At 39.9% G+C, this 24,366-nt stretch overlaps 1 protein-coding gene across 4 annotated transcripts; it reads right to left on the bottom strand.

Annotated features, from left to right (window-relative positions):
• Nucleotides 1-91: 91 nt before the first annotated feature.
• Nucleotides 92-24,328, bottom strand: kif1ab (kinesin family member 1Ab). Of its 4 annotated transcripts, XM_075483410.1 has the most exons (49): nt 23,994-24,328; nt 22,748-22,922; nt 19,480-19,553; nt 19,128-19,307; nt 18,929-18,997; nt 18,458-18,636; nt 18,255-18,366; nt 18,009-18,086; nt 17,810-17,875; nt 17,693-17,713; nt 17,502-17,580; nt 17,330-17,408; nt 16,889-17,031; nt 16,660-16,698; nt 15,057-15,187; nt 14,842-14,921; nt 14,093-14,168; nt 13,878-13,957; nt 13,694-13,800; nt 13,513-13,596; nt 13,010-13,190; nt 12,769-12,841; nt 12,588-12,678; nt 12,333-12,481; nt 11,740-11,918; nt 10,784-10,921; nt 10,570-10,688; nt 10,380-10,465; nt 10,117-10,252; nt 9,595-9,778; nt 9,327-9,417; nt 9,062-9,180; nt 8,890-8,945; nt 8,309-8,417; nt 8,102-8,168; nt 7,898-7,982; nt 7,692-7,797; nt 7,366-7,389; nt 7,106-7,220; nt 6,818-6,951; nt 6,645-6,706; nt 6,386-6,531; nt 6,009-6,197; nt 5,825-5,896; nt 4,963-5,072; nt 4,221-4,340; nt 3,739-3,931; nt 3,512-3,630; nt 92-3,266 (listed from the first exon to the last, which is right to left on the bottom strand). In XM_075483410.1, exons 2-49 carry the CDS (start codon nt 22,851-22,853, stop codon nt 3,209-3,211), a joined length of 5,094 nt encoding a protein of 1,697 aa, XP_075339525.1. In that variant the 5' UTR covers nt 22,854-22,922; nt 23,994-24,328; the 3' UTR covers nt 92-3,208. The 4 variants fall into 4 exon arrangements, with proteins under 4 accessions (XP_075339525.1, XP_075339526.1, XP_075339527.1 ...); XM_075483411.1 differs by lacking the exon at nt 7,366-7,389; XM_075483412.1 differs by lacking the exon at nt 16,660-16,698.
• Between the last annotated feature and the right edge of the window lie 38 nt (nt 24,329-24,366).

The following is a 24,366-nucleotide window of genomic DNA, read 5'->3' as shown; positions in this document are numbered from 1 at the left end:
ATGAAATTGTATTGAGAACGTGGTTGTTGTAAATGTATGAAAGCAAACCATATACTGGCAACAAACAAACGTACCACATACAGATGTTGCATAAGTTTCAACACTCATTTATTTATTCACCTTGTTTTTTCTTAACAACTTTTGTTATGTGTCCACAGATATGAGAAAGAACTCCAGAACACTCAAAAGATAAACATGAGCACTGAGATTAAGACTTTATCGCAGGCTGAGACCTGTCTGCTTGAGTCAAGCAGCTTTGAGCAAGAGAACAGATCTGGAATAATTCCCCAGGTCCAACAAAAAGACATCAAGCACACTGAGCAAAGGTGTGCAAAACTGATCCCTGATCAGCACTCTTTACTCTGTGGTGATACTTGACAAAGCAGTCGGTCAGTTATTCCTAATTATCGTGGTAAACAGGAAAAGAGAGTTAATATCATCTGTGTGCTGAGACCCAACACAAAAATCTCCATTTATATACAAGACAGAGCCAAGAGGAAGGTTTCCAGTTAATCATTACAAGGATCATGAATGACAATACTTTACAAGCAGCACTTTAGGAGTGGAAAGCTGTTGTCATTAGCAAGCAGTAAGGCAGGAGAGAGGGACGGGGTTTAGCAGAAGAAAAGTGGACCTGCATGCTTTGATCCACAGCTATGACAGTTAAAAGCAAGCCAAATATGAAAACAATCAACTCGTGTGCCTTTCCAACTATTACTGACCAATACACTAAAAGCGACTCACAAAGAGTATTTAACATGACGTCCTTGAACTGTTAGGGCTGGAAGCATTGCAAGTCATCTGCCAGTTGTAAACTGAAAGGTCAATGCAATTTGATGGAGTGGTGGTGCTTTGACTGTTTAAGTGAAAGGGGCTTTATATTACGTCTCTTTAACTACAGGGCCATGATAGTCTTTAAAAAATCATCGGAATACAAAATCATATTAAATAAAGATATTATGTGCATAAGTGCAATATAGTCACAGAATATAAGTATGCTTTAAAACTTTATGAATAAAACTTCTGTACCAGCAAACATACAGCACACAACATGTCTTTAAGAATTTGTCTAAATTAGGGTGATTATATCAAGATGACCCAAAAGCTTTTGGGGATTATCTTAGTAACTCCTTTATATCTTCTTGATAACAGTAGCAACAAAATTATTGTTTAATGTAAAATACAAACACTTAGGTATAGCTTTTCTACGAACATTCACTGTCTTACTCTGTATTGCTCAACAGGTTGGTTGGCCTGTGGCACACAGAGTCCTAAAAGCTTTCTGTTTACTGACCGCAAGTTAGTTTGCTAACAAGCAGGTCATTACAAGTCAAACTAAAAAAAAAATCTAAAAAAACACACACACACACACAACTGAAAAGGCTGACTGGCTGGCTGACCATGCCTTTTTTTCTTTTTTCTTTTTTTTCCTATGTCCACCTAATCATATGGCATGCTATTGCAGTTGCTAACACTGTTTCCCCCTCCCCATCCCCAACACCAGATTTGATCTTATACTGATATATTGCGTTGAAAGCAACATTTGGGGCCATCTTGGTATAATGTATACAGATCAAAGTAACAATAAACCAGCTCTTGACATGACAGTCACAACAAAAGCAAGCTAAGCATACTGCGCTGGGTTCTGACACGAGCATCAGGCTGTCAAAGCAGCAACAGCACAAAAGCTAAGGGAAACATTGTTGATAAATGTAACATTTACATTTTGAGATATACGCTGTACTGCGCTATTACAGGCAATAACATACTATAGAAGATGGCTGATAATATTCACTCTCCAAAATCTTGAAATGATAATCAAAACCAAAAAAAGATCAATAGCGTTTCATATTATTCTCCATAAAAGCTTAATCTTGGACACTAGGAGCTAACTTTAGTGTCAGTGAGTAAGACGATGAAGGCGGGAGAAACTAAGAAGAGTTGAAGAAAGGGAGGCACTATCTGGTGCATGAATAACGCTGTGGTCCATTCAAAGCAATTACCCTCAACCAATTACAGGTCCACAGTCAGATACAGCGTTGTCCTTTCGATTTTAGCTACATGGTGTGTAACCAGCAGAATAAGTGCTTGTTTGCTATACAATTAAAACAGTTTGTCATATAAAATACCATAGGTCAATTTAAGTGTAAGTGGACTTGTTGGCAATTGTCAAACTATGCATTTAAACCTTAGAACTACCTGCTACCTGCAATAGAATATGACTAAAACAATTCAAATTGGAAAACAGTGCTTTGGTAAAAATAACAGTAAATCATACATGAAATCAATAAATACATTAAAGTGCCATGAAACAAAATTGTCAGTGGTTTTGTCACAAATAAATTACAATGTGGAGAACATACAAAAGCAATAATACATTTTCCTTCATGGATATACCAACAAGGGAATATGTTGGGGGGACAAAAAGCATACCAAGGACAAGTCAAGGACATAATTTATCTCTACATACAGTGAACTATTCTGCCTTATTTGAGTCAACACACTCAACTGTTTTGTTTTTTTTTAAAGACAAAGGGACAACAGCTTATCCATTTGCCCAAACCTTTTCTTATGCTACTTCTGTGTTAAAATGATGACTACTTGCTATTATTCTCTTTGCTATCTAAAACCTCTGCAGTGAAACACAATGCTGTAGAGCAACAAGCCAATTCAAATTGAGGTAATGTACATTATACAAATGGTGGATGCATACGAGCTATCATACCTGCACTTAACACAGAGAAACATCCAGTTGGATGTTTTCCCTTTGCTCTTCTCCCGACACAAGTAATAGTTAGTGTTTGGTTTACTACTGGGACTTAATTTCATTAATGATACATAATAGCCACATACTATCTTTTTACAGGGAATTAGTAGCTTCACAGATCAAATGTTTCTACATGTACAAGAAAACTAATCAGAACTAGTCCCAATGCCCAGCAGAAGGAAATAAATTAATAGGTTGGAGTGGTTAGTTTCTCTTATGAATGCATCTAAAGGTGAGAGGATGCACACCATGCAGGGTTTGCGGAAGTGACTGCAAAAACAGACCAGGGATGGGTTTTGATGGGTTCTCGAAGGAGCGATCAGGGGCAGTAATCACATAGAAGGATATCTTTGTTATATAGTTTTTGTTCATCAGAGCAGGATGCTGAGCTGAGCTTTAAGATTGTACTGTATGTTGTTTTCCACCAGAATGCTTCACCTTTCACATCCTCTGAGCTGATGGGACCGACTGGATCGACTTTCTCCTGGAGAGCTTTGACCTGAGAGGAGATCAAACATTTGTGAAATGGAGAGGTAATATAAGCTGAAACGGTACATTTAGTTCTTTTTACAGGTTACTTATTTTCTTCATTAAAACTATGCAATTTCATACAGAAATCAGTGCAGCCTATAAAAGCACCTGCTGATTCCCAGAAAATAGTTACATTTTGGAAAAACTTCTGAAAACTTTTTGGATGTTTTAAGGCGTATGTTCTGTTTAAAGTGTTTAAAGTGTCTCCCCCACCTGATGGTGCCAGCTAGCAGAGGGTTAAAAGCGTACAGCCAGTCATGCATCTCTTTGTCATTGGAGGCCTGCAGCAGTATCCCACGATGCTCAGTGCACACAGCAAATGTGTTTGGAGTCTGAAGACATGAAATTTGCAGAGGTTACCAAAGTTCATGCTTATACACATTTGTAAATACAGTATATTCAGCAGTGAGTTTCACTCGTGAACTGATGTTTGCTCATACCCGCAGTAATGTCTGTTTGTCTTCACTGTATTCCACCTTAGCAGACGACAGGTTGATTACAGCTCTCTCCACGCTGTCCCTCTCGCTGCGGTACAGGTAGACGTAGGGCCTGCGCACCTCCACGTAACGCCTCACCCAGCCGCTGGTGTGGGGCTCCAAGAAGTGCAGGTAGCCCTTCTTTGACACAATGGGACTGCAAAAGAAATCACTTGTAAACACAACTAACCTGCGAAGGATAACATGTTTGAAATCATAAGAGACTGATTACATAGAAAGTCCAACAATGTAAGATTTTTTTAAAAGATGTTGAAGATGTGATGGTGCCTGGTAATTTCATGGCTTTTTGACACTGAATTAATAAGAAATGGCCATCAGCCTCTTTTAAAATTCCGTTTGAAAACATCACATTATCCACTTTAGTAGACAAAATGTCAACATTTTCATTCATTGTTAATCAGAACCAACATGTTGCGTGATCTGACCTGACACGGATTTCCTGTATGTCAGGAACAAAGGTGTATCCTCTGAGAGTTTTCTTTCTGTCCACGGGGCTGAACGGATCCAGGTCTGGTGAGGATGCTCCTGAACTAGGGTCAGTGAGTCTTCACAACAAAAAACAGCATGTTCAACATTACGACTCACTGCAAAGAGAGGTTTAAACCCCATTTTTTCCTCATTTTCATTTCGGAATATCTTAGCTTCTCGAACATAGCATTTCATTCTAGGACAGTAACCAAATATTAGAATAATCAGTCTGAAATTATGTAAATCCACTTACATTAGTAAAAAAAAAAAAAGTTAATTACATTAGAAATAACAAAACTAGAACATGTTCTTCTGGTTCAGTTTTGTGAGAAACAACATATTATGTTTATTACGTATGATTTTAATGTTTAAGTTCTGAATGGAGTCATCAATTTTCAAAATTCTGTTTAGCTTTATCTATAACTAAAATATCATATGGTGTAAAGACCAATAGACACGTCTAAAATGATTAAACGGAAATGATGATATATCCATTACTCAGCTCCCTATCAAAAAAGTGATGTCATTATGATATATAGTATCACTTAATTACAATGAGCGATAATCGCATTTAAGAAAAATACATTTTTTAACACACTGATCATAAAATAAACCTGAATTTTAACGCGGTCTAAAACATGAGCATAAAAAGCCGTATTCAACTAATGCAGTCATGACTGAAAGGTCACATTCACTCACCGCATGTCATAATGTCCATCGATCAGTGAGGGGCAGGTAGAGGAGGGAGTGAGCGTGCTCAGTCCAGAAGAGGACGATTCTCTCATGAGCGATGCTGATATCTCAGAGAGCTAAACACACGCACACACACATACACACACACACACAGACGCACACAGCAACAAGAATAACAAGGACACACGAGAGACAGAACAGATAGAGACAAAACATACCAGCAAACAATTAAGCACGGACAACACAGACATGCATTCAGAGAACAACTCAATCAGCTATTTATCATTTTCTAAAAATGTACTGTAGAACCACCACTGTGATGTAAATCCTTAACATGTCTAAGAGCCCCTCGCTAATTAGCATGTTAATGAGAACACGCAGTGTTATGGTGTTAGTGGAGAATTTGCAGCATCCAAAGAGGAGGGACAGTGAGGGATGAGGTCAGGGAGAGAAGGAGGGGATACGAGATTATGTAAAGGAAGAACTTATGGATCATGGCTTTTTGAAGACAGAATTGATTCAGTTATTACAACTATGAAAAAAGAATCTGGCACATTTTATCCAGTTGCTTCAAACAAACTAAAAAATATTTGAAAATAATATTCAACCCAGGTCTGCCAGCTCTTTTCTAAAGACAAAATACACAAAGTTAGGACAACTGAATATTACCAAATCATGTGAAATAAGGTGATGTGTTTAAAAATGAGAAGAATCTCAAACAAATGAAAGAATAATTAATGGATGTAAGATGCAGATAGCTATCAGATAGGAGGGATGCAGGGCTTAAATATTCAGGTAAGGTACAGCTGCAAACATTTCATTCAGAGGGATTGATGGGTCGGGTTAGAGGGCCTAGGCTGGGGCTCACCTTGCTCTCACTGGCACTGCTGCTCACCTGGCTGTACTCTCTGTTGAAGGTGTGCATCAGCAGACGAAGACACTGGAAAGAGGACAGTAAAAAAAAAAAGAAAAATACAGAAAATTAATTTGTGTCTGATCAGAAGAAAACAAGATGGAAATTCCTTTTGGGGGCCTCAGACACCAGCAGTCACCTTAGCAGCCAGCTCCCTCTGCCTCTGGTTGGGACTGTCGGGGGCGGGGCTGCAGCCGGGACTGTGGCTGAGGACGGGGCTCTTTGCAAAGTCACTGATGTCGCCGCTCTTGTAAAGCGCCTCCTGTCCAGCCAGCAGAGTTGCCTCCAGCTTCTCCCTCAGCAGTAGGTAGTGCCTTGTCTTCTCCACCTTAAAGAACAAAATAAGCTTTCACTAAATGAACATTTAAATGGCATGCGTGTCAATTCAGGAGGTTTATCAACTCAAAGGGGAATGCTTTTTTTTTAACCATCCTCAACAAAAAATGATATGTACTACTGAAATCAAATTGTAATAATTTCTTCATCTTAACAATCTCCTCAGTGCAGCAGACTGACCTCCTGCAGTAAGCTGAGTTTCTCCAGCTCCCACTGGTGGTCGAGGATGAGGCTGTCACTGCGAGGCCTCCATCCAGCCAGGTTTTCCTCTCCTCTCACATACGCCACAGAGGTATCGAGCACGCGCCTGCGACGACGCTGCATGCCTGATAAAGAGAAACAAAACAGTCTGTGATTTTAGATGATCAAAACCAAAAAAAAGAACATATTGCAACATATTTTTGTCATTTTCATGGCTTTTATCTAAATTCTAAATCACCTGGACTCCCATTGTCAGCAACGTGGCAGAGAGTGAGTTCATAAACTCCTGTGACACGATTACTAAGAGGGAGAAGGACAACATTTCAAGGGCAAAGAAGGAGCAATTTCTAGTTTTACTAAAACAGCTTTTTAGAAGTCAACGATTCAGTGCGTAACCATTCATTTGTGTACCTCTCTGATGGCCGTAGGCAGCCGGTGCTGAAGAGGTTTCTGATGGAGCGGGACGCTGGCAGCTTCGTGTCACGGGAGTAAAACACCATGCAGAAATCTTTGGTGATGACAGTTGGCTGAGTGCAGTTCTCCATCTAGTCATAACAAAATGTTACAAATATGTGACAGCAGTTAGCAAACATTCTTCAAGCCACAATAGAAGTAAAAAAGTAAAAAGATGGATTTTTATTTTTTGTTGTTCTTCCCATTCTGCTGATACTTTATGAATATTTCATTCCACGAATTTACCTCTAAATAAGCAGAGAGGGTGATGTAGATCTTCTCCCCGTACGGCGTAACTCTGTTCAGAAGCAGAGAGTTGTGCATGGAGCTGTCCCATGCCGCCTCAAATCGGTAGAAAGTTCTACGGTGAGAAAAACAAAACGCATCATATATTTCTGTGGTTGCTAAAAAAGTAGCAACATGAAAAGCCTTCAAGCACAGTTCCTTATGAAAAAACAATACAAAGATACAAAAGAAAAACGAAAAAAAAATGTTTTTCATTATACCTATGATCAACTCCCAAGGACACGCTGCCATTAATAAAGAAAAAAAAGAGAAGCAATATCCGTATTAGAAACTTTTAACTGCAGCTGTTAAAAGTTTAAAATAAGCAGACCAAGCAGATTCGTGCAAACTGAAAAATGCTTTAAAGAAACAGAGATGTCATTTTTAGTAAAATGTTTAGTGGGGGGGACAACAAAGCATCTGATCTGATACAGGTTAGTGAAATGAAAACAAGAAAGTCTCACATTATATCAAATTAAAGAACACTGTATAAAAAAAAAAAAAAGAAAAGGGAAATGTAAATGTAAAACCAGCCCAAAGTTCATACTTGTCATCATGTTTCGGCCAGAAGTATCCAGAGGACAGAATGTTGAGGGAAAGGATGTTGGGGTCTATGATGGTCTCATCGGCCTCTGCTGTATTTCGAATACGACCTGTGATGATTTTCATAATGAGATCTTTCCTTTTTTAAAGGGAGCTATTTTAAATTCCTATTTCTTCCCACTCATTTCTGACTACATAGACGTTACTCACCGATAACCAGCTCCTTTACTTCTTTCCACTCAATATCATTTCCTGTTTCGTGAGCAATCGTAACTGTGATCCTTCTCTGAATGCCCTGTGGAGTCACCAGAGCACAGGAAGTGAATTTGTTTGTCTCCGTCATAAAGATAAAAACAAGAGTCTAAATATATCTAACTGGACACATGATGGTAGTTTGTAGAGATGTGGTCAGACCTGATGTAAGAGGAATGTTCCCTGGCATGGCATCCCACCTCTGTGGTCGACAACAGCTGGGATGTAGCTGGAAACAGAGAAATAATCAATATGTTGGACACTAATTTGTGTTTTACTCGTCAATTTTTACTGTTTGTAATTAATGTAATATTCATTATGCTTAGCTTTTATGATAATCAAGTGGCAACACAAATAGTTAGAACTCACTCTCCGTTTGCTTCCAGCTCACAGATCTCAAAGAAGGCCATGAGGTCGTATTTGGCATGACAAGGTCCTGCAGTGGAGCGAGTCAGCGTGCTGAGCTTGGTGGCTGGCACTAAATGAACAAGAAGAGAATGTATAGAAATCAAATAAAGAAAAATAGACCGAGCTAAATCAAAAATAAGTAGGTCTTGAAAATGTAATCCTATTTAAACCAAGTTAGGTAAAAGCACCAAATGTTGCTGGATCTTTCTGAAAATTTATAAATACTGTTTTATCTTGAAAGAAGATTTAACAACTAAAAATCAAATGCTAGATTAATGAGGTTTCTGGAAGTTTACCATGAATGAGGGTTGTTTACAATACACTGCTTTCTTGACCTTAGTCCCAATTACTATTATGAACTATTAGTGATTGACTCATTAACTGATCAAAATAAAATTACAAGTGAGGCTACTAATTATGTATTATATATAAGAGTTCAAGGAGTGGCAAGATATACATCTACATTTTAAAATAAACTAAATATATTGATATGAAGGAATGAAAACAACGTCTTATATACTTTAAGCATCATCACTGCTAACCTGGTTTGGATAATGGCATCACCCGCGGGAACTGTCTTCTGGAAGGTCTGAGCGGACTGAAAACAAATTCCAATTTTAAAGGGTTTATATGAATGCATTTTCTCTCCAAATTGACATATCAAATCATAATTTGCAGCGAGTTTTGGAAGTGAAAGATCAAATTCCCTCTGACCTGATCAAGTCTTTGCAGAGTGGAGGGAAGGGCTGTTTCTGGTAGTGTCCAAACACCTCAAAGACGATGGGCTGGGTCTTGATGTACTCCGTGAAGGATTTGGTCACTTCTACTGTGATCTAACAGAGCAAAATTCCAATGCATATGTTCAGCCACATAATGACTGTTGAGTATCAAAGTAAAGAGTTTATATGGCAAGTAAAGTCTGCAGTAGCAGTAATCATAATAATCAATAATAACACTTCATTTATTGTATAACGCTTACATTTTGCACATGGTAGAAGCCCAGTGGAGGTCCTCTGCCAGTGTTCTTCAGTGGCTCAGTGGAGAAAGCTTCATCGTGACGGTGAATGAAGCTGAAAAAAAAAATTCAAGTCGTGCATGATATTGTTGGAAAATGATACCAGACTTAATTTGAGCTTTTATGAGAAAAGCATTTAAATACAAGTGGAAAGCCACAATTGTAAAATCTGTACGATATACTCACAGCAGCCACCCAGGACAATAAACCATGAAGCCATGCTTAAACTCACTTGAACTGACAGAAGATGTCTGCATATTCTGCTGAGATGCTGGAGGCCTGCAAGACGGTGACTCTGAAAGTGAAGGTGCTGCCGATCTTCAGATGGGAAAGAGCCTTTTCTGGAGACAGCTCTAGCGGAAGGTCTAGACCCAGACCTAAACTCTTCACAGGACTTTGGGGTGGCTCTGGTGTGGCTGCAGCGCACCAAGGAAGAGAGGCAGGGACAGAGAATTTCAGTTTTGAGCTATATTCATGTCCGACAGACGTTTTTCACCTCATCGTAACAGAGTGAAAATAGAGGGACAAACACTAATATATTTGAACAAAATAAGTTATTTTTAAGCAAATCTATGTTAGTTGAAGAACTGACTATGCCTCAAAGGTTTCTGATAAACGTAATTCTTTTATTTTGGATGTTGAGCTCAGGTCTTGTAAAGGTTTAATAATCATAAACCAGAATCTCTATCCTATCTGGCCAAAGCTTCCAAAAGCACGACCCGCTGTCGAGTTCCCTGAACAGAGCTTCCCTCACCTGTGCAGGTGTTATTGTTGACTTCATCTGCAGAGATTCCGATCTCAGCATTTTGTCCTTCTCCTTCCACGATTCGCAGCTCCTCCTGGGAGGTGTTGGAGTGTGACAAACCACCAGGACACGACTCAGTCTGGAACTAAAACCAGACAATGTGCACATATATATGTTATTCCAACCCTCTTCTTTCGGTGCCAACACTTGACTTTTGTGTGATGTGAAAGACTTATTTAGAGAGCACATCAGAGTTTCCTCAGTATAAGTACCTTCTCAAACTGTTTGTCTTCAAAGGAGATCTTGGCAGTGCCTGACTGCCTCACTCCAGAGCCGTAATCAGGGGCCTCCTCATCAGCTAAACGGAGATGAAACAAGATATTACACCTAAATGTCACAACCATTTCTCAAAACCAACAACTTTCATGGAATGTCCATACAGCCAGAGTTAAATCTTTGTACCTGAGATGGCCTGCACAGCCACTCTGAGGAAACCTTTCACCTCTCCCTTCTCACTGACGATGGCGACGCGGTGCACCAGGGGCACCGGGTACAGCAGGTTACTCAGGTACACAAAAGCCCTGACGAGAGGAGTGAGAGTGATTACAGGCTTTTGGCTTCAATCAGCTGTTATTGTACAAAAAAATAAAAAAATACATTTTGTTTGATAACAGACCTGCCAACCAGACGGAACCAGGGGAAGCGGTCATAGAAGGGGTCGCCCCCCGTCAGGGCATGGTCGCAATCCTCCACAGCACTGCTGGGCAGCTCTGCAGCACGGTCATACATCTCTCTCATCAGGTCCAGTCTCTGCCTGCAGGGGGCGCCATAAAGAGGAGAAAATGACCTGAGAGTCAGTATTGGCTGATTTATTGAATGAAAAAGGATGTAGAGAGAAAAGGCGTCTTTAATGATGTCAATAGAATATATATATATGAAGACCACTCGTAAAAATAAAAGGATATGTTAAAACAAGCAACTTACAGACATATCAATGAATTGTATATGGGCTCTTTTGAAGAGGTGAGTTTTAAGCTTCTTTTTAAAAACGATGTCTGTGTCTCTGAAAAATAAAGGCTCTGCCTCCCGTTTAAGTTATAGTTATTATGGGAACAACAAGTAGACCAGCATACTGAGAGCTAAGTGTTCTTGTTGGGTGACATCGAACAATAAGATCTTTCAGACTGGTCGGAGCTTGGCCATTGAGGGCTTTGTGTGACGAGAATTTCAAATTCTATTCTAAGCCTCACAGGGAGCCAATGTAGAAAGACCAACCCTGGAGAAATGCAATCTCTCTTGGTGGTTCCGGTCAGTACTCACAGCTGCTCGAGGCTGCAGCGTTTTGGATCAAATGAAGGGAATTATTTGGCCAAGCTAATATGATATTGTTGTAGTCCAGCCAACACGTGACAGACTAGTATCAACAAGAAGAGGTTTGTATAAAATGACAGTGATTTATGCACGTGTTCTTCATTTAAAGAAAACACATGGAATCCATTTCTGGTTGGCTTTGTGCACATATTTGTAAGGATGTAACCACTGGATGATATTACAGATTCATAACTGCAACTGTGCCTATGAAATGAGCAACAAGCCAGACAATTACTATATGAACAACAAAATCTTTGGTACCTGAGTTTTTCCAATGTCCAGTAATGTGTGGCTCCATTCTTTTGATCTTGCACTTCGACAGCGACAATCGTTTGAGGGAAAGGTCGCCTCTCCCGGTCTTTAGCCACACTAGGTGGCAGCAGGTCAGGAGGCAGTGGAGAGTAGAGGGTATCTGTCAACAGGACGAACTGGAACTGTACCTGTACAGATGTAACACGATTTAAAGCTTGTGTGTTTTCTTGTTGATATTTTCCTGCTCAACATCCTATCAAATTTGCACCTGGACTCTTTTACTCTTACACATAGTCATTCTGTAGTCATTTGTGCGGTTAAGCTCACAATGCGCAGCTCATGTTCAGCTTCACACCTGTTATAACACCTGTTATAACTCTATAACCTTATTATCCTGCAATTTTGCATTCTGACTTAAAAATAAGTTCTTGATTTTTTTGTTTTTAAATTATATCAAGAGACAACATACAGACTAATATGAGTCAATCAGGTCAGGAAAGACAGAAATAGGCAAATTGTTTCAGAATAAAGGTTATATTTGACACTACAGGTAGAACAACATATCTTATCATATAATAATAATAATAATAATAATAACTAACCTTCTTCTTCAGCTCCACACTAATAGCATTGGCCTCTTTAAGGAAGATGGCATTGCCCCAGAGCAGATCCCTGAGGGAGGTGAACTGGTAGAAACGCCACTTTCTGAAAGCCCACAGTGCCAGTTCAGTTTCACGCATTGTCCACGGCACTGAAGAGCAACACAGGTGAGAAGTGAGAAAACGTTTTACAAATAGAAGCCTGATATAGAGATAACAGTTTTGTAAGTCCCAAACAGTATTAAGTAACAGTATCACCTTCCTCCTCTGGCTCCTCCTCTTCCTCGGGTGACTCCAGGTACCGAGAGTCCACTTGTTTTTGAAGGGCCTCCAGTTTACTCTCATAGTCCTGAAAAAAGAACATGTGATGTGCATCGATGGCCATAACTGGAATGACTTGTTACAGTTTTTTCTGCTAACAAATAGAGCTTCCACTCACCAGCCTCTGCTGCTCGAGCAGGTTACTGGCTTCTTCTCTTTCTTTACGGTACTGTTCTTCAAGCTCCTGAAGCCTGGAGGATTTCATTTTACTTATTACCAATAAATTGTGCCATAAAACTTATAAGTATTTGAAAAGATTACGACAGAAATGTCTAAAAACAGCATGCAAAGTACAATATGAAAACATATTGTAAATTGCTACATCATCATCATCTTGATTATCATCCCTCCACACGCACCTCTGCTCCATCTCTTGCTTCATGTCGATGCCTTGTTTCTCCAGAAGCTCCCTCTGAGCAAAGGCCCAATCAACGGGCTCCACTGGCGTCTCCGCGCATGGCATCCTTTCTCGCTCCAGACGAGCCTGCTCTGGGTCGTTGAAGCGGAACACGTGGCTCTTCCCCATGATGATACGGTTTCCTTAAAAAGGCGCATGAAAGTGTAAAGTATTATGTTATGCTGTCTATCTAAAGCTGATGTTAGCATACAAGCATAGAAATACTTTGAAAATGAAATGACTGTTTATGAACACATAATGTGGCATAACTTCTCCAAAGTCAAAAATCACCTCTCCCACCAATGTCTGTAAAAAGTGTGACTCATCAAAAGAACTGGCATGCTTTAGAGGCTATTCTAATTCAGTGAGTCTCCCAATATCATGCTGTTTATTCTTTCAGCCACAATAGCTTTTTTATATATATATTCCTTCTTTTTAGAAAAAAATGGAATGGTTTATTCTTACCAGATCGTAGAACGGTGGGTGAGCTTACTCTCTTCCCATTGACATATGTCTCTGCTCCCTCACATGGCTCAAGGATGATGCATCCTGATCAAGACAAAGGTTCAAAATCATCACAATATATTCACAATATATTCTAAATGAGAGTCGGTATGTCTTCGGTATTTCGGTGGTCAGCCTTTACCTTCTCCCTCAGGGCCGGTCGTACTGCTGAAGGTGCAGTGTTCATCTTTAATGAAATGGCCACTGAGAACAATGTCTTGGCGAGTCTTGGCATTTTCGCGGCCGACCCTGGTGGAAGACAAGATCAAAATGATGAAAACTACTGAAAACAGCACAGAGAAAAAGAGAAAAGGATCAAACTTTACTTGGTGATGCCATCTTTGATGTAATACAGCAGACACTCGGACATCAGTGGGTCTTCATTGAGGTTCACCAGATGAGCGGTCTGCAACGGAAATATGTTTTTTTTTTTTATTATTATTTTGGACAGAGCTTTCAAGTAGGTGTTGAATGCCTCATTTAGCTCATTAAGACACATCCTCTATACAAGATATTTGTCTTTTTGGGACAAGCATCTTACCTTTTTGGGGGAGAAGACACCCAGAGTGCCTCCATCCTCTCTCATAGCAACACCCATCTCGGCCAGCAGAGCCTCCCTTTAAAGAGTTAGAACCAAAAGAGGATTTTTGTTAATGTTTTTCAAAAACAAAGATAATGCTAAAATGATACAGCCTCTACCAACGTGCATATTTAAACTACCTTTGTGTTGGCATCTCAATAGTGAATGCAATAAACTAGCTTTTGCTTTCATTATTCATTCAATGTAAAGTGAGTTCAGTTTTGTTCTTCTACTTCTTCTGTTAGGATCATCATCTTTTACAAATGCATATGAAACAGAGACTTTTGAAAATCAAACTTTTGTATTGTGGCTCTAGTTTTTTTTATATTATAAATATTTGTGGTTATTCATGGCAAGACATTGTCATATAAATTGTGGGTGGATTTTTCAGGTTTCCTATAATTTATCAACAAGTACCCTGGGAAGACCACTAACTTAATGAAAATCCATACAATTGCTGTATCAGTCTGAACCAAACAGGTGGACTGACCAGCAAACAGGCTGTTATTTAAATCCATAGTGCGAAAAAAAAGTTCCTACTTTGTAAAAGAGTCTATATAGCAATAAGACACACCCCTAAAAGCTTTGTGTGGAATCAAAATGAGCTAAAATTGTTTAAACTCAGAGGACAGGAAGGTTATTATCAAGAGGAGATAAATTCACTGTCAACTTCAGGTGAAAGATTCAAAGAGTTCAGTATCTTGACAAACCTCTCCATACGAATGGCCTCAGTACGACGCAGCTTCTCTTCCCACGTCTCATTCAGCTCGGCAATGATTTTCTCAGTTTCCTGTTGGTGAAGAAAGCACATATGTAAAAACAGCCCATAATCACACTGATAATGCTGACTATGTCTATTCTCATATTCATCGGGACCCATATCTGTGCTTTCCTCCAAGCCCTTCCCATCCGTCATTCTTCTTACCTTGAGCCTTTCGATTGTTTTCTCACTGGCCGGGCTGAAGATGCGATCATGGAGGTTGCTGATGGAAGCGGCACGACTGGACAGGGCAGAGAGTGACGGGGAGGGGCTCATTCCTGTCATGGTGTTGGTCACTGTGGAGAGATCACCCCTTTGATTGACAGCCTGGCGATTATTCACAAAGTTCTTGTAATCGCACAGGTCTGCCAGTGAGAGAGGCGGTGCATGGAAGAGAGCAAGGAAGGAAGGAAAGACAGAAGGTACAAACAGACGCAGGTATTCAAGGAGAGACATCGGGGATTGAAAGGAACACGCAGAGACATGGATTTAAAAGGAAAAAAACAAAGGGATCAACAGAGAGGAGTACAAAACAAGGAAGAGAGGGTGAAATAATGGAAGCAGAGGTGTTTTGCTCATCAAAGCCAGTGCAGGCAGTGAGAGAAGAGCAACTCAAAACAGCACAAAATGTCAAGAGAGCTGATGCTTATTTTTTCAACAATGCTGAGCTACATATAAACACAGTCAAAGAGCTTGCAAGCAATGGTATGACAAAGCAAAAATAACATAGAAACATATCTACAATGCGTATAGACCCCATACAGAGTGTGTGAGAAGCCATTGGTAGCATAGCTCCTGCAGTGCAGGCCGCATAGCCTTAAATAACAGCTGCTCCACACACAGAGAACCAGGATGCAAAGACAGCGATCTAAAATGGCGTCCTTCATTCAATTTCTTCTTTTAAAGTGAATCATTTTCCAAATAAAAAAAGTTCAAAAGCATATTTCATGCCTGAGCACCCTTCCTCTGAATCTGTTTTTGTGAGCTATCAAATAGGTACAAGATTGACTGATCTCCCAAAGGTACAAAGTTATATATTATGTTCAACATTTTTGAGCAAGTTTAATGTATAATTTTTGTTTTGAACAATTATAAACTGAAAATTACAAAGAGGGAACCATGCAAAAGTCAGGCAACCCAAGAAATTGAGGTATTTAAATCCTTTCTCATACTTTCGCACAGTGGTTGTTAAAAAAAAGGCTGCATGATGAAAATTTCATAGCTTCATAAACACTCTGAAAACATTTTTGTAACAACCGTAAGCAGCCACAGGATCCGTTAAGTGGCTGCTTGGCACAATGAAAATTCAAATCAAAATGTAATCTTCAAGGTTATGCCTTTTATACATTGGGTCATCTTTTTCTCACTCAGTTACTTGAAGTAACACAAATTTTGATAAAGAGTGCCCAACGTATTGCCTGCCACAGTAATGAAGAGAAGGAAAAAGTCAGTCTGTGGGTCCAAAGTGTTTGAATATTTCCTAAGAAAATAAAGAGGGTAACAACGTGCTACGAATGCAGTTTGAATTAATGTTAAAAAAAGGAAGCCATTTTGCTGAATGCCTCAGAAAAAAAAAATTACAGCAACAAGACGTAACTTTATTGATAATCTTTGTGTTACTCTGTAAAATCACTGAATGTTCAGCATATTTCTATGAAATCAATCCATCGTCTGACTCTTGAGATTGGTCTCTGGTGTGGTGGAGGAAGATTTATTTATGTATTTTTCTTTTTGTTGCAAAGCGCAGGCTTGCTAGAATCAAACACACATTTCAAACCCGTGATGGCAGGACCGGTGCAGCGATACGCTGATAGGACAGAGGAGAAAACAGACTGTGCGTGAGAGAAACCCTCATTCCAAGTCAATACTCTGTACTCAATGTACAGAGAGAGAAACAAAAAGCTGCATGGAGGCTCTCAGCTCCATATATAGTATGTGCTTTTACATGAGCATTTTCTGTGATTTGCGAGGACTGTGTTTTCACGTGTGACACTCACTCTCTATGATGTCTCCCAGGCCCTGTGCATACAGCAGGTCTTTGAGACGAGCCACCTCCTCTTTCAGCTCACGCACCAGGCGGTTGTTGGGGTCCTCGTTGATCACAGCATTGCAGCGGATCTGTTTAGCGCGATCAGCATACCTGGAGGGATGGAGGCCATCAAAGTCAGAAAACCATTGAACTGCGAAACACTGTTCCTCAGCCGCGTCAGAATAACCGTGACCAGCTGATGGCGATATGTACGATCAGCAGCTGATGAAAAGAGCTAATCCATTCTCCTCCCATTATGTGCAAAGGTATGAAGGAAATAACCCAAACTCTCATCAGTGCATCTACTGATCCAGCTGGATCTTTGATGTCATACTCTTTAAAATACATTGCAGGTGGAAAAGATCCAGTTAAATTAATCTAAAAATAAATTCCATGATATTTTCCTTACCGGAGAGTACTGAGAGTTTCATCATAGTTAATATCTGCAGGGCTGAGAGCGGCCACCATAGCTGTGCGAGAGTTTCCTCCTAAAATGTATAAAGGGAGATAGTGTATTAACCAACACAGAAAGTGATTTTACAGTCGCAAAGACAAAGGCAATTTTTGCTGTGTTTTCAAACCTAAGTTCTCTCTCAGTAGCCATGTCAGAACTGAATCTCTGTAGGGAATGAAACTCTCCGCCTTCTTCTTTTTCTTGTTCTGTTCAAGATTATGCAGTAAAAAAAATATTCATAGAATTCAGTGGACTGAACAACAAAGAATATATCCTGCTTGCTACTGTAAATTGGGATATGTCTGCAATCCTACTAACCTTGTTTGGCACTATGGAGGCCTAAGAGTTTAAAGAGAAATGCAAATAATTGTTAATTTGATAACACAAAATAAGAATTCCCAGCCATAAGTCTTAAGGAAAATGTAAAAATCCTACCAGTTCAGCTAAAGCAGAAATAACTTTCCCCAGTGTGGTCAGAGATTTGTTGATGTTTGCTCCTTCCTGAACAAACACGTACATGAAAATCAGTCATTTATATTTTCAATTTAATTATTGCCCCCATACCTTTCCCAAACAAATTCCCTTCTCAGATGCGCGGATATTAAAAACTCTTGAAACAACAGAGTCCTCTCACCTTCAGTCTGGTTCCTTTGGCTCCAGTTGAGTCAGCCCTTTCACTACCAGCCAGGTCCACCAGACTTATCTTGCTGACCTATTAAAATATTACATTTTCTCTATAAGGAGGACTGAACGTCTACCACCACAATTACAATTCACCCAAAACCATATGTGAAGTTACAGAAACACTTTGCTGTATCCCGACTGACTGAATGAGTATGAAAAGGAGAATTTCTGAGTGGACTGGGCTTTGTAACAAAACCTTTTCTAATGTGTTTTCTGAGTCCATGTCGTGTTTCTTCTGTGTGAAGATGATGTTAAAGACAGCGTGGGAGCGGCTGCTGGTCTCGTTCATGTTGGTGGCAGCCACAGTCCTGAAAAGAAAGGAAAAAGGATAAAAACACATTCTTAGGCTAGCTTTCGATAAATTTGCTCCATAGTTACAACTGAGTTTAACTTTGTTACCTGGCCTTGTTTCCAGAATCCATCAGGTCTTGAATGTCATTGTAGGAGGTGACAGCCAGTTTGGACAAATCTTCAACATAGGGTCCCAACAGGGGGTGCTCTCTGACACGCAGGTTTCCCTTGTTTTTGGGGTTCAGCAGGTCACGCACGCGCTCACAGTAGATTTCCATGTAACTTACCTGAGGGTAGAGGGGGAGGCAGTAACAAAAAAACATGTTTGTGAGTTACAAACCAGATATAAGCATCTGGAGCCATGGAAGACCAAAATATGTGAATTTGTTTTTGGAAAAAATTATAAAATAACACCATTAGAACTTCAGCGAATCCTCTGTAATATGTGTTTTTATCTCGTTTAAAACAGCGATTTAAACCACTGAACTGAGCACTTTAGACTGAGAAAAGTCACCAGACAGGAGCAAAAAAGTAGCAAAAACGCAAAAAGTAGCCTGTCCAGAGTTTGTTATAACTCACCTCAACAGAATAAGACATGTTGTTGTCATTATTGCTGTCACTGATCTTGGTGAAAAGGTCCTCACACAGCTAGAAAAAACAAAGGCATGGCAGTCACACATCTTCGCAACACAAGACCTCAAAAGATTGATCAAATAGCTTTGTTGACAGCAAATAAATTCTCTTTTTTATTGTCGGTCAGAAGTGTGTCCTATTTTACCAGAGGTATGATCCCCTGCTGGTCTTGTTCCTGTCGGCCCATCATGGTATAGCTTTTGCCTGCCCCTGTCTGGCCATATGCAAATATGCACACGTTGTAGCCTTCAAAGGCGTGGAGCAGCATCTCCTCTCCGATGTCCTTGTACACCTGCACCTGAGACGCGTAGTTGATGTCCTCCGGCTGCAGGCGCCGTCAGAGTGTAGCAAAAATAAAGATTGACAGAGACACAGTATGCTCAGAGCCAAAAAAGGTTGATCTCTTTGTCACTCATGAATAGCTATAAAGGGAATTATAAATGTACTTAATATAACTGCCGTAGACGTGTTCATTTGCTGAAAGCTGTAAAACTCACCGTGGTGTGTGACCAGTAAGAAAAGTCAAAGTTGAAGCTTTTGTTTTCTTTCGGTTGTTTTGGGTTCAGGATTGCTAAAAAGAACCAAACATATCAGTTACAAGCATGTCAAGTTGAGTCACTCAAATAACCTGCATTGTTTTCTATTTACGCTGCTGCAGGATGTGAAAATGTTTCAATTACAGTTTATGAATCTACATCTTTTCATACAAATGAGTCCTATGTCACAGTCTTCATCTTCTTACTCCTATTCTACGTTAAAATAAATTACTAACACGCAAAAACACCAAGTATATGACTTTTTGTGTGCACATCCATATTTCATGATGTGGGTATTTTTTTTTCTCTCAAAAAAAATACTCTGCCCTCCTCTCTAACAGTTTCTGAGGAAGGAAGACACTAGTGGACACCAAGCATCTGCAGTGCAAAAATCCAAGCATTTACTCCAGGTTAAGGTTACATATTGAGAGGCAGTCACAGTAACAAACAACACAGACAGGGGGGAAGGCAAAAGGCAAAATCCAGGAACGGTTCAAAAGTCCAAAATCCACAAGAGGTAACGACGGGGAACATGAAGCATGGAGGAAAACAAAATTTTTAAAAAATGACAAGAAACCTCGGCTCCATGTTGGCTAAAAACCACCCGGAGGCATCTTGGTGGCAGCTATGATAAATGTTGTTTCAATTCTCTAAATGATGAGGAAAGGAGCTTCAGGGCTTCCTTTGTTTCCTTTAGCAGAGGAAACATCCGTATCTAATGGAAGGAGATAATGCTGTCCCACAGTTCCTTGTGGCAACAACTCTTACTACTTCGGACTCATGTTGACAATTCATTGTCATACAAAGAATTGGAATTAATGACTTAATTGCCCTTCACTGTTCATTTTTTATGCCACTACCATAGTCTCAGTCTAATAAAGGTTTAATAATGCACATTCATCATGTGAATGCCATTTATTGGCACTGAATCACAAGACATTAATTCGAGTGATTCTTAGACTACCTTTTTTACCAAAAGACAAAATATGTAGACAGTAGATATGACAATAATACTAACCTACATAAACAAAGTCTATCACCGGATATACAGGAGGCAACATAACAAGCATTACACTGTAAATGAAATAATCCAATCCAAAAAATATCCAATCTTATATTTTCAAACCAAAAACCAAAAATATTTGGTCTTTTTAGTGGAGACATGAGATCAGTTGCATTTGATTCTTTGATTTTTTTGCAAAACAAAATATCATTATAGTTATAGTGGAGAGGTGGAGTATGAGTGGAGGAAAAAATCTTTCGATTCTAGTGTTAAAACCAGATCGCTCTCATTCTCTCTGGCTTCATGTTTTTGCGAGTTGTTAAATATCCTCTGCAAAAAGATCTGCAGTTTTTGGTTCTGTAGTTAAATCTAATTTATCACCATATGCTGTGGAGAAAAAAAAGATAAATAATTTGATACCCCAGTGGTAAAAAAGGCCTCCCTTTAAAATCATTTCACCTCTAACCAGACACAGAGACTGCACCCCTAATCTTTTTTAGGAGGGGCAAGGGAATGTTGTGTGTGATCAGCATGAGATGAGAGCTGAGCTGTTCTTTTGACTGCAAGCTGAATCCACTGTATCTCCCTCTGTGGGAGAATTTAAGCTGGAGCAGTGCCCTGTAAAAATGTGCACTCAACCAAAAACATCACAATGTGGATGACAAATGTTAGAGGAGAGAAAGCCGTAAACACGTGCATTCAAAGCCAGCAAAGTTTTGACATGTATGCGATGAAAGAATTCATCTCCTCGCTTTAATGAGGTCATTAAAAACACCGACAGGCACAACAGGCTGACATACCCCCTCTTTCACACACACACACACACACACACACACACACACTTGCATCAGCTGACCCTGGGTCTGGACTTGACCAGAACAACGAAGCCTTTTTTGGTCTTGCAGCTCGTATGATGAGAGAGGAGAACTGCGGCTGTCGCTACGTCCTACACACACTGGCAGGCTTCAGGCCTGACTGAAGCTTTTGTTTCTTTTGCCTCCCTGCCCACTGTTATTCAGCTGCAGGGCAAAGCCACCCACGAGACAAATAACTGAGGTGAAATGCTAAAGTTGGCTAAATGTAGGTCAGAGGGCCATGATTAAAACAGCAGTAGAGCACTGATTTTCTGGGATTTAACCTCTAACTATATATGCTTTTGTTCTAACCTTGTGCGCACTGAATCAAATACTCTTAATTGATGAACACATTGTGACTGAGGTTAGCAGACTGGAAAAGTCAGCTGATCCGGCTTTTTGAAAGAATTTTAAGTCCATCCAATGTCTTAAAAAGACAGCGTTATAATCTTTTTCCTATAAACTTAAGAACTGACAACATTAACGTTTGGAATTATAGCTTTGACATCTTTATACAAAATGAACTGTATGATTTTGGATGTGTAATATTAAATGCTTTAGATATATTTACATTTATCATCTGATGGTGTAAAATCAAATAATCAAAGTTTAGATTTAGAATAATATGTTGCTTTCGGCCCATTCATGTTTGGAACAATTCCTTTTTTTGACTATAGATACATTTGAAAACATGTAAAGGCACTCTGCTATGAATAACAATTATTGTTTGGTTTATTTTTTTCCAATAAAAAGTCAAATGACCTTTTGTACAATTCCCTAAAAGCACATTTACTCCCGCTCCCACACTGAAAAATTCAGAACTCATGATGGCAAATATTCTTAATTTTAAAAGTTTGACTGCTGAACAAAGAATGTCTCATGTTGTACTAAAGAGTCAAATTCCCCCACATGAGAATTTTAAGTTTAACTCTCCTCATTAGACTATAATTTCTATTTTGAATCATGAATGGTTTCACTGTGACATGATAGGACGTGTATGTCTTGACTACATATTTTAAGTTAAGACAGGTTCAAATGAAAACAACCTGAGAGAATGAAACTGCAAAAAATCTATTTGGTACAGTTAAGCTGAAACATGTAAATAAAAAGCAATTGTGAGAAGATAACAGGTGAGGAGACTTTAAACCACCTCTGTAAAACAACGCAGGTCTTTTTCAGATTCTACAATTTTAGACTTTAACTGAACTATGAGAAATAAATCAGTATTCATCCTTTAGACTCAAAACAAGTGTACGGGTGTGTTTGGGAAACATTTTAACGAACAGAATTTAACTTTCATAACCTCAAACGGTGTTCACATTGAGTAGTTTTCAACTAAGAAAGTCTGACAACCAGCTGAGGTCAAACTCACTTGTGGTGTTTCCTGACATCTGGATGATGCACTTGCTGTCCTTCCCGATCTCCCTGGAGTTGAAGGGTCGGACCCTCACCGCCACTTTCACAGAAGCCCCCGCCATGTTAGAGGTGGGTATACGAGTGAGAGGAAGAGTTGGGGATCTATGTGGCGACTGATGGGCACCTGACACCTGCACAGGTAGGAAGGAGCAACACGTCAACATAACCTGACAACTCGGACCACAGTTCATCATTACCCTTCTGTTTCATACAGTTATAGTCCACAAATAGAGATTTGTTTTGACTTATTGACAGCTGGTTATCTTGTAATTGCATACTGGGCGCAGAGCCTTGTTAGACTCAAGGTGGGCACATCATATATTCTCACTCTTCGGGGCACTGTTTATCTCGAAGGATTAACACACAGCTCCTCAAACATGCCGACTAACTGGTTGGGCCATTATTTGGCAGGAAGATCATCAGCATCCCAGCTATTCTGTAAAATGGCTGCTTATTGGTCGGGCAACATCCCCACCATGACTCAAGGCCTGGTGATGAATCTGTATCACCTCACAGCTAAAAAGAAAATAACACACCTCTCTAAATGTGCTCTTCGTTTTCCAGTGCAACCTTAACATAATTCTCCCTTAAACCAGATCTTTCTCTTTCATACCCTTATGGTAGATTTGATCTTAGTTTTATTTTGGCAATGAAGAATAATCAGGAATGTTTATATATATATATTTGCTTGAAATACGTGGCGCACATCCATCCACTCATCGATCGGTCATAAAAATAATCCACGGTTAATTTGTGGGACACGGATTCTTCCAGAATCTGAGTGCGTTACACATGCTGCGTATATCTGTCCATGTAAATATCGTCTCCTCCATCTTGCTTTGCCTGCCGCACCTCAAAGGTAGGCCGCGTAAACATACACACAGTCCAGACACCAAATGATCCACCACTGCGTCAGAGAGGTCAGCGCACATCATTACAGCCTATGTGACATTTAAGGCTTTTATAGCTCGTGTGATTGTATTATTGAGTAGTAGGGTCGTGATATGCATTATAAAATGGGAATCTTCCATTTTAAAAGCAACTGTTCGTAACAGCTGAATCATAACCCAAACACCCAGACGCTGCATCTCTCATACGCACAAAGGCCTTTAAATAATCAGCACACACAAATCCCCGAAGTGAGGCACACATCAGTGCCGCTTCTGTGCCATGACAAACATATCAAGGGAGTCATGTCTTACCTCAGAAATACAGACTCGATACCCTCACAAGGGTGAATTTCCTGCCCATTCAAAACGGCGCCAGGATGCTCTGGTGCCTCCTTCTTGAATATCAGTCAGCAGTTCGTATTTTCTCCCTGAATTTGGTTAACCTACAGCATCATTTCCCGCAGCACATCCATACATGGACAATCCGCCGAGGATAGGGAGTGTGCCTCAGCCTCAGCAGCGGCGGCGCTGGGTGGGTGGGCTAAGCGTCGAGCACAGCGGTGCGTCAGTGAGAGGAGAGTGGGAAACAAGAGGGGGGAGGGAGGAGTGGATACACAGGAGGATGGGTGCGCCGTCAATCCGTCCCTCAGTCGGTATGGAAGTGAGGAAAATGGCGGCGCAGCTG

Source organism: Odontesthes bonariensis, chromosome 14 (genome assembly GCF_027942865.1).
Source record: "Odontesthes bonariensis isolate fOdoBon6 chromosome 14, fOdoBon6.hap1, whole genome shotgun sequence".
Taxonomy (NCBI): Eukaryota; Metazoa; Chordata; class Actinopteri; order Atheriniformes; family Atherinopsidae; genus Odontesthes; species Odontesthes bonariensis.
This window is presented reverse-complemented; position numbering and strand designations above follow the sequence as displayed.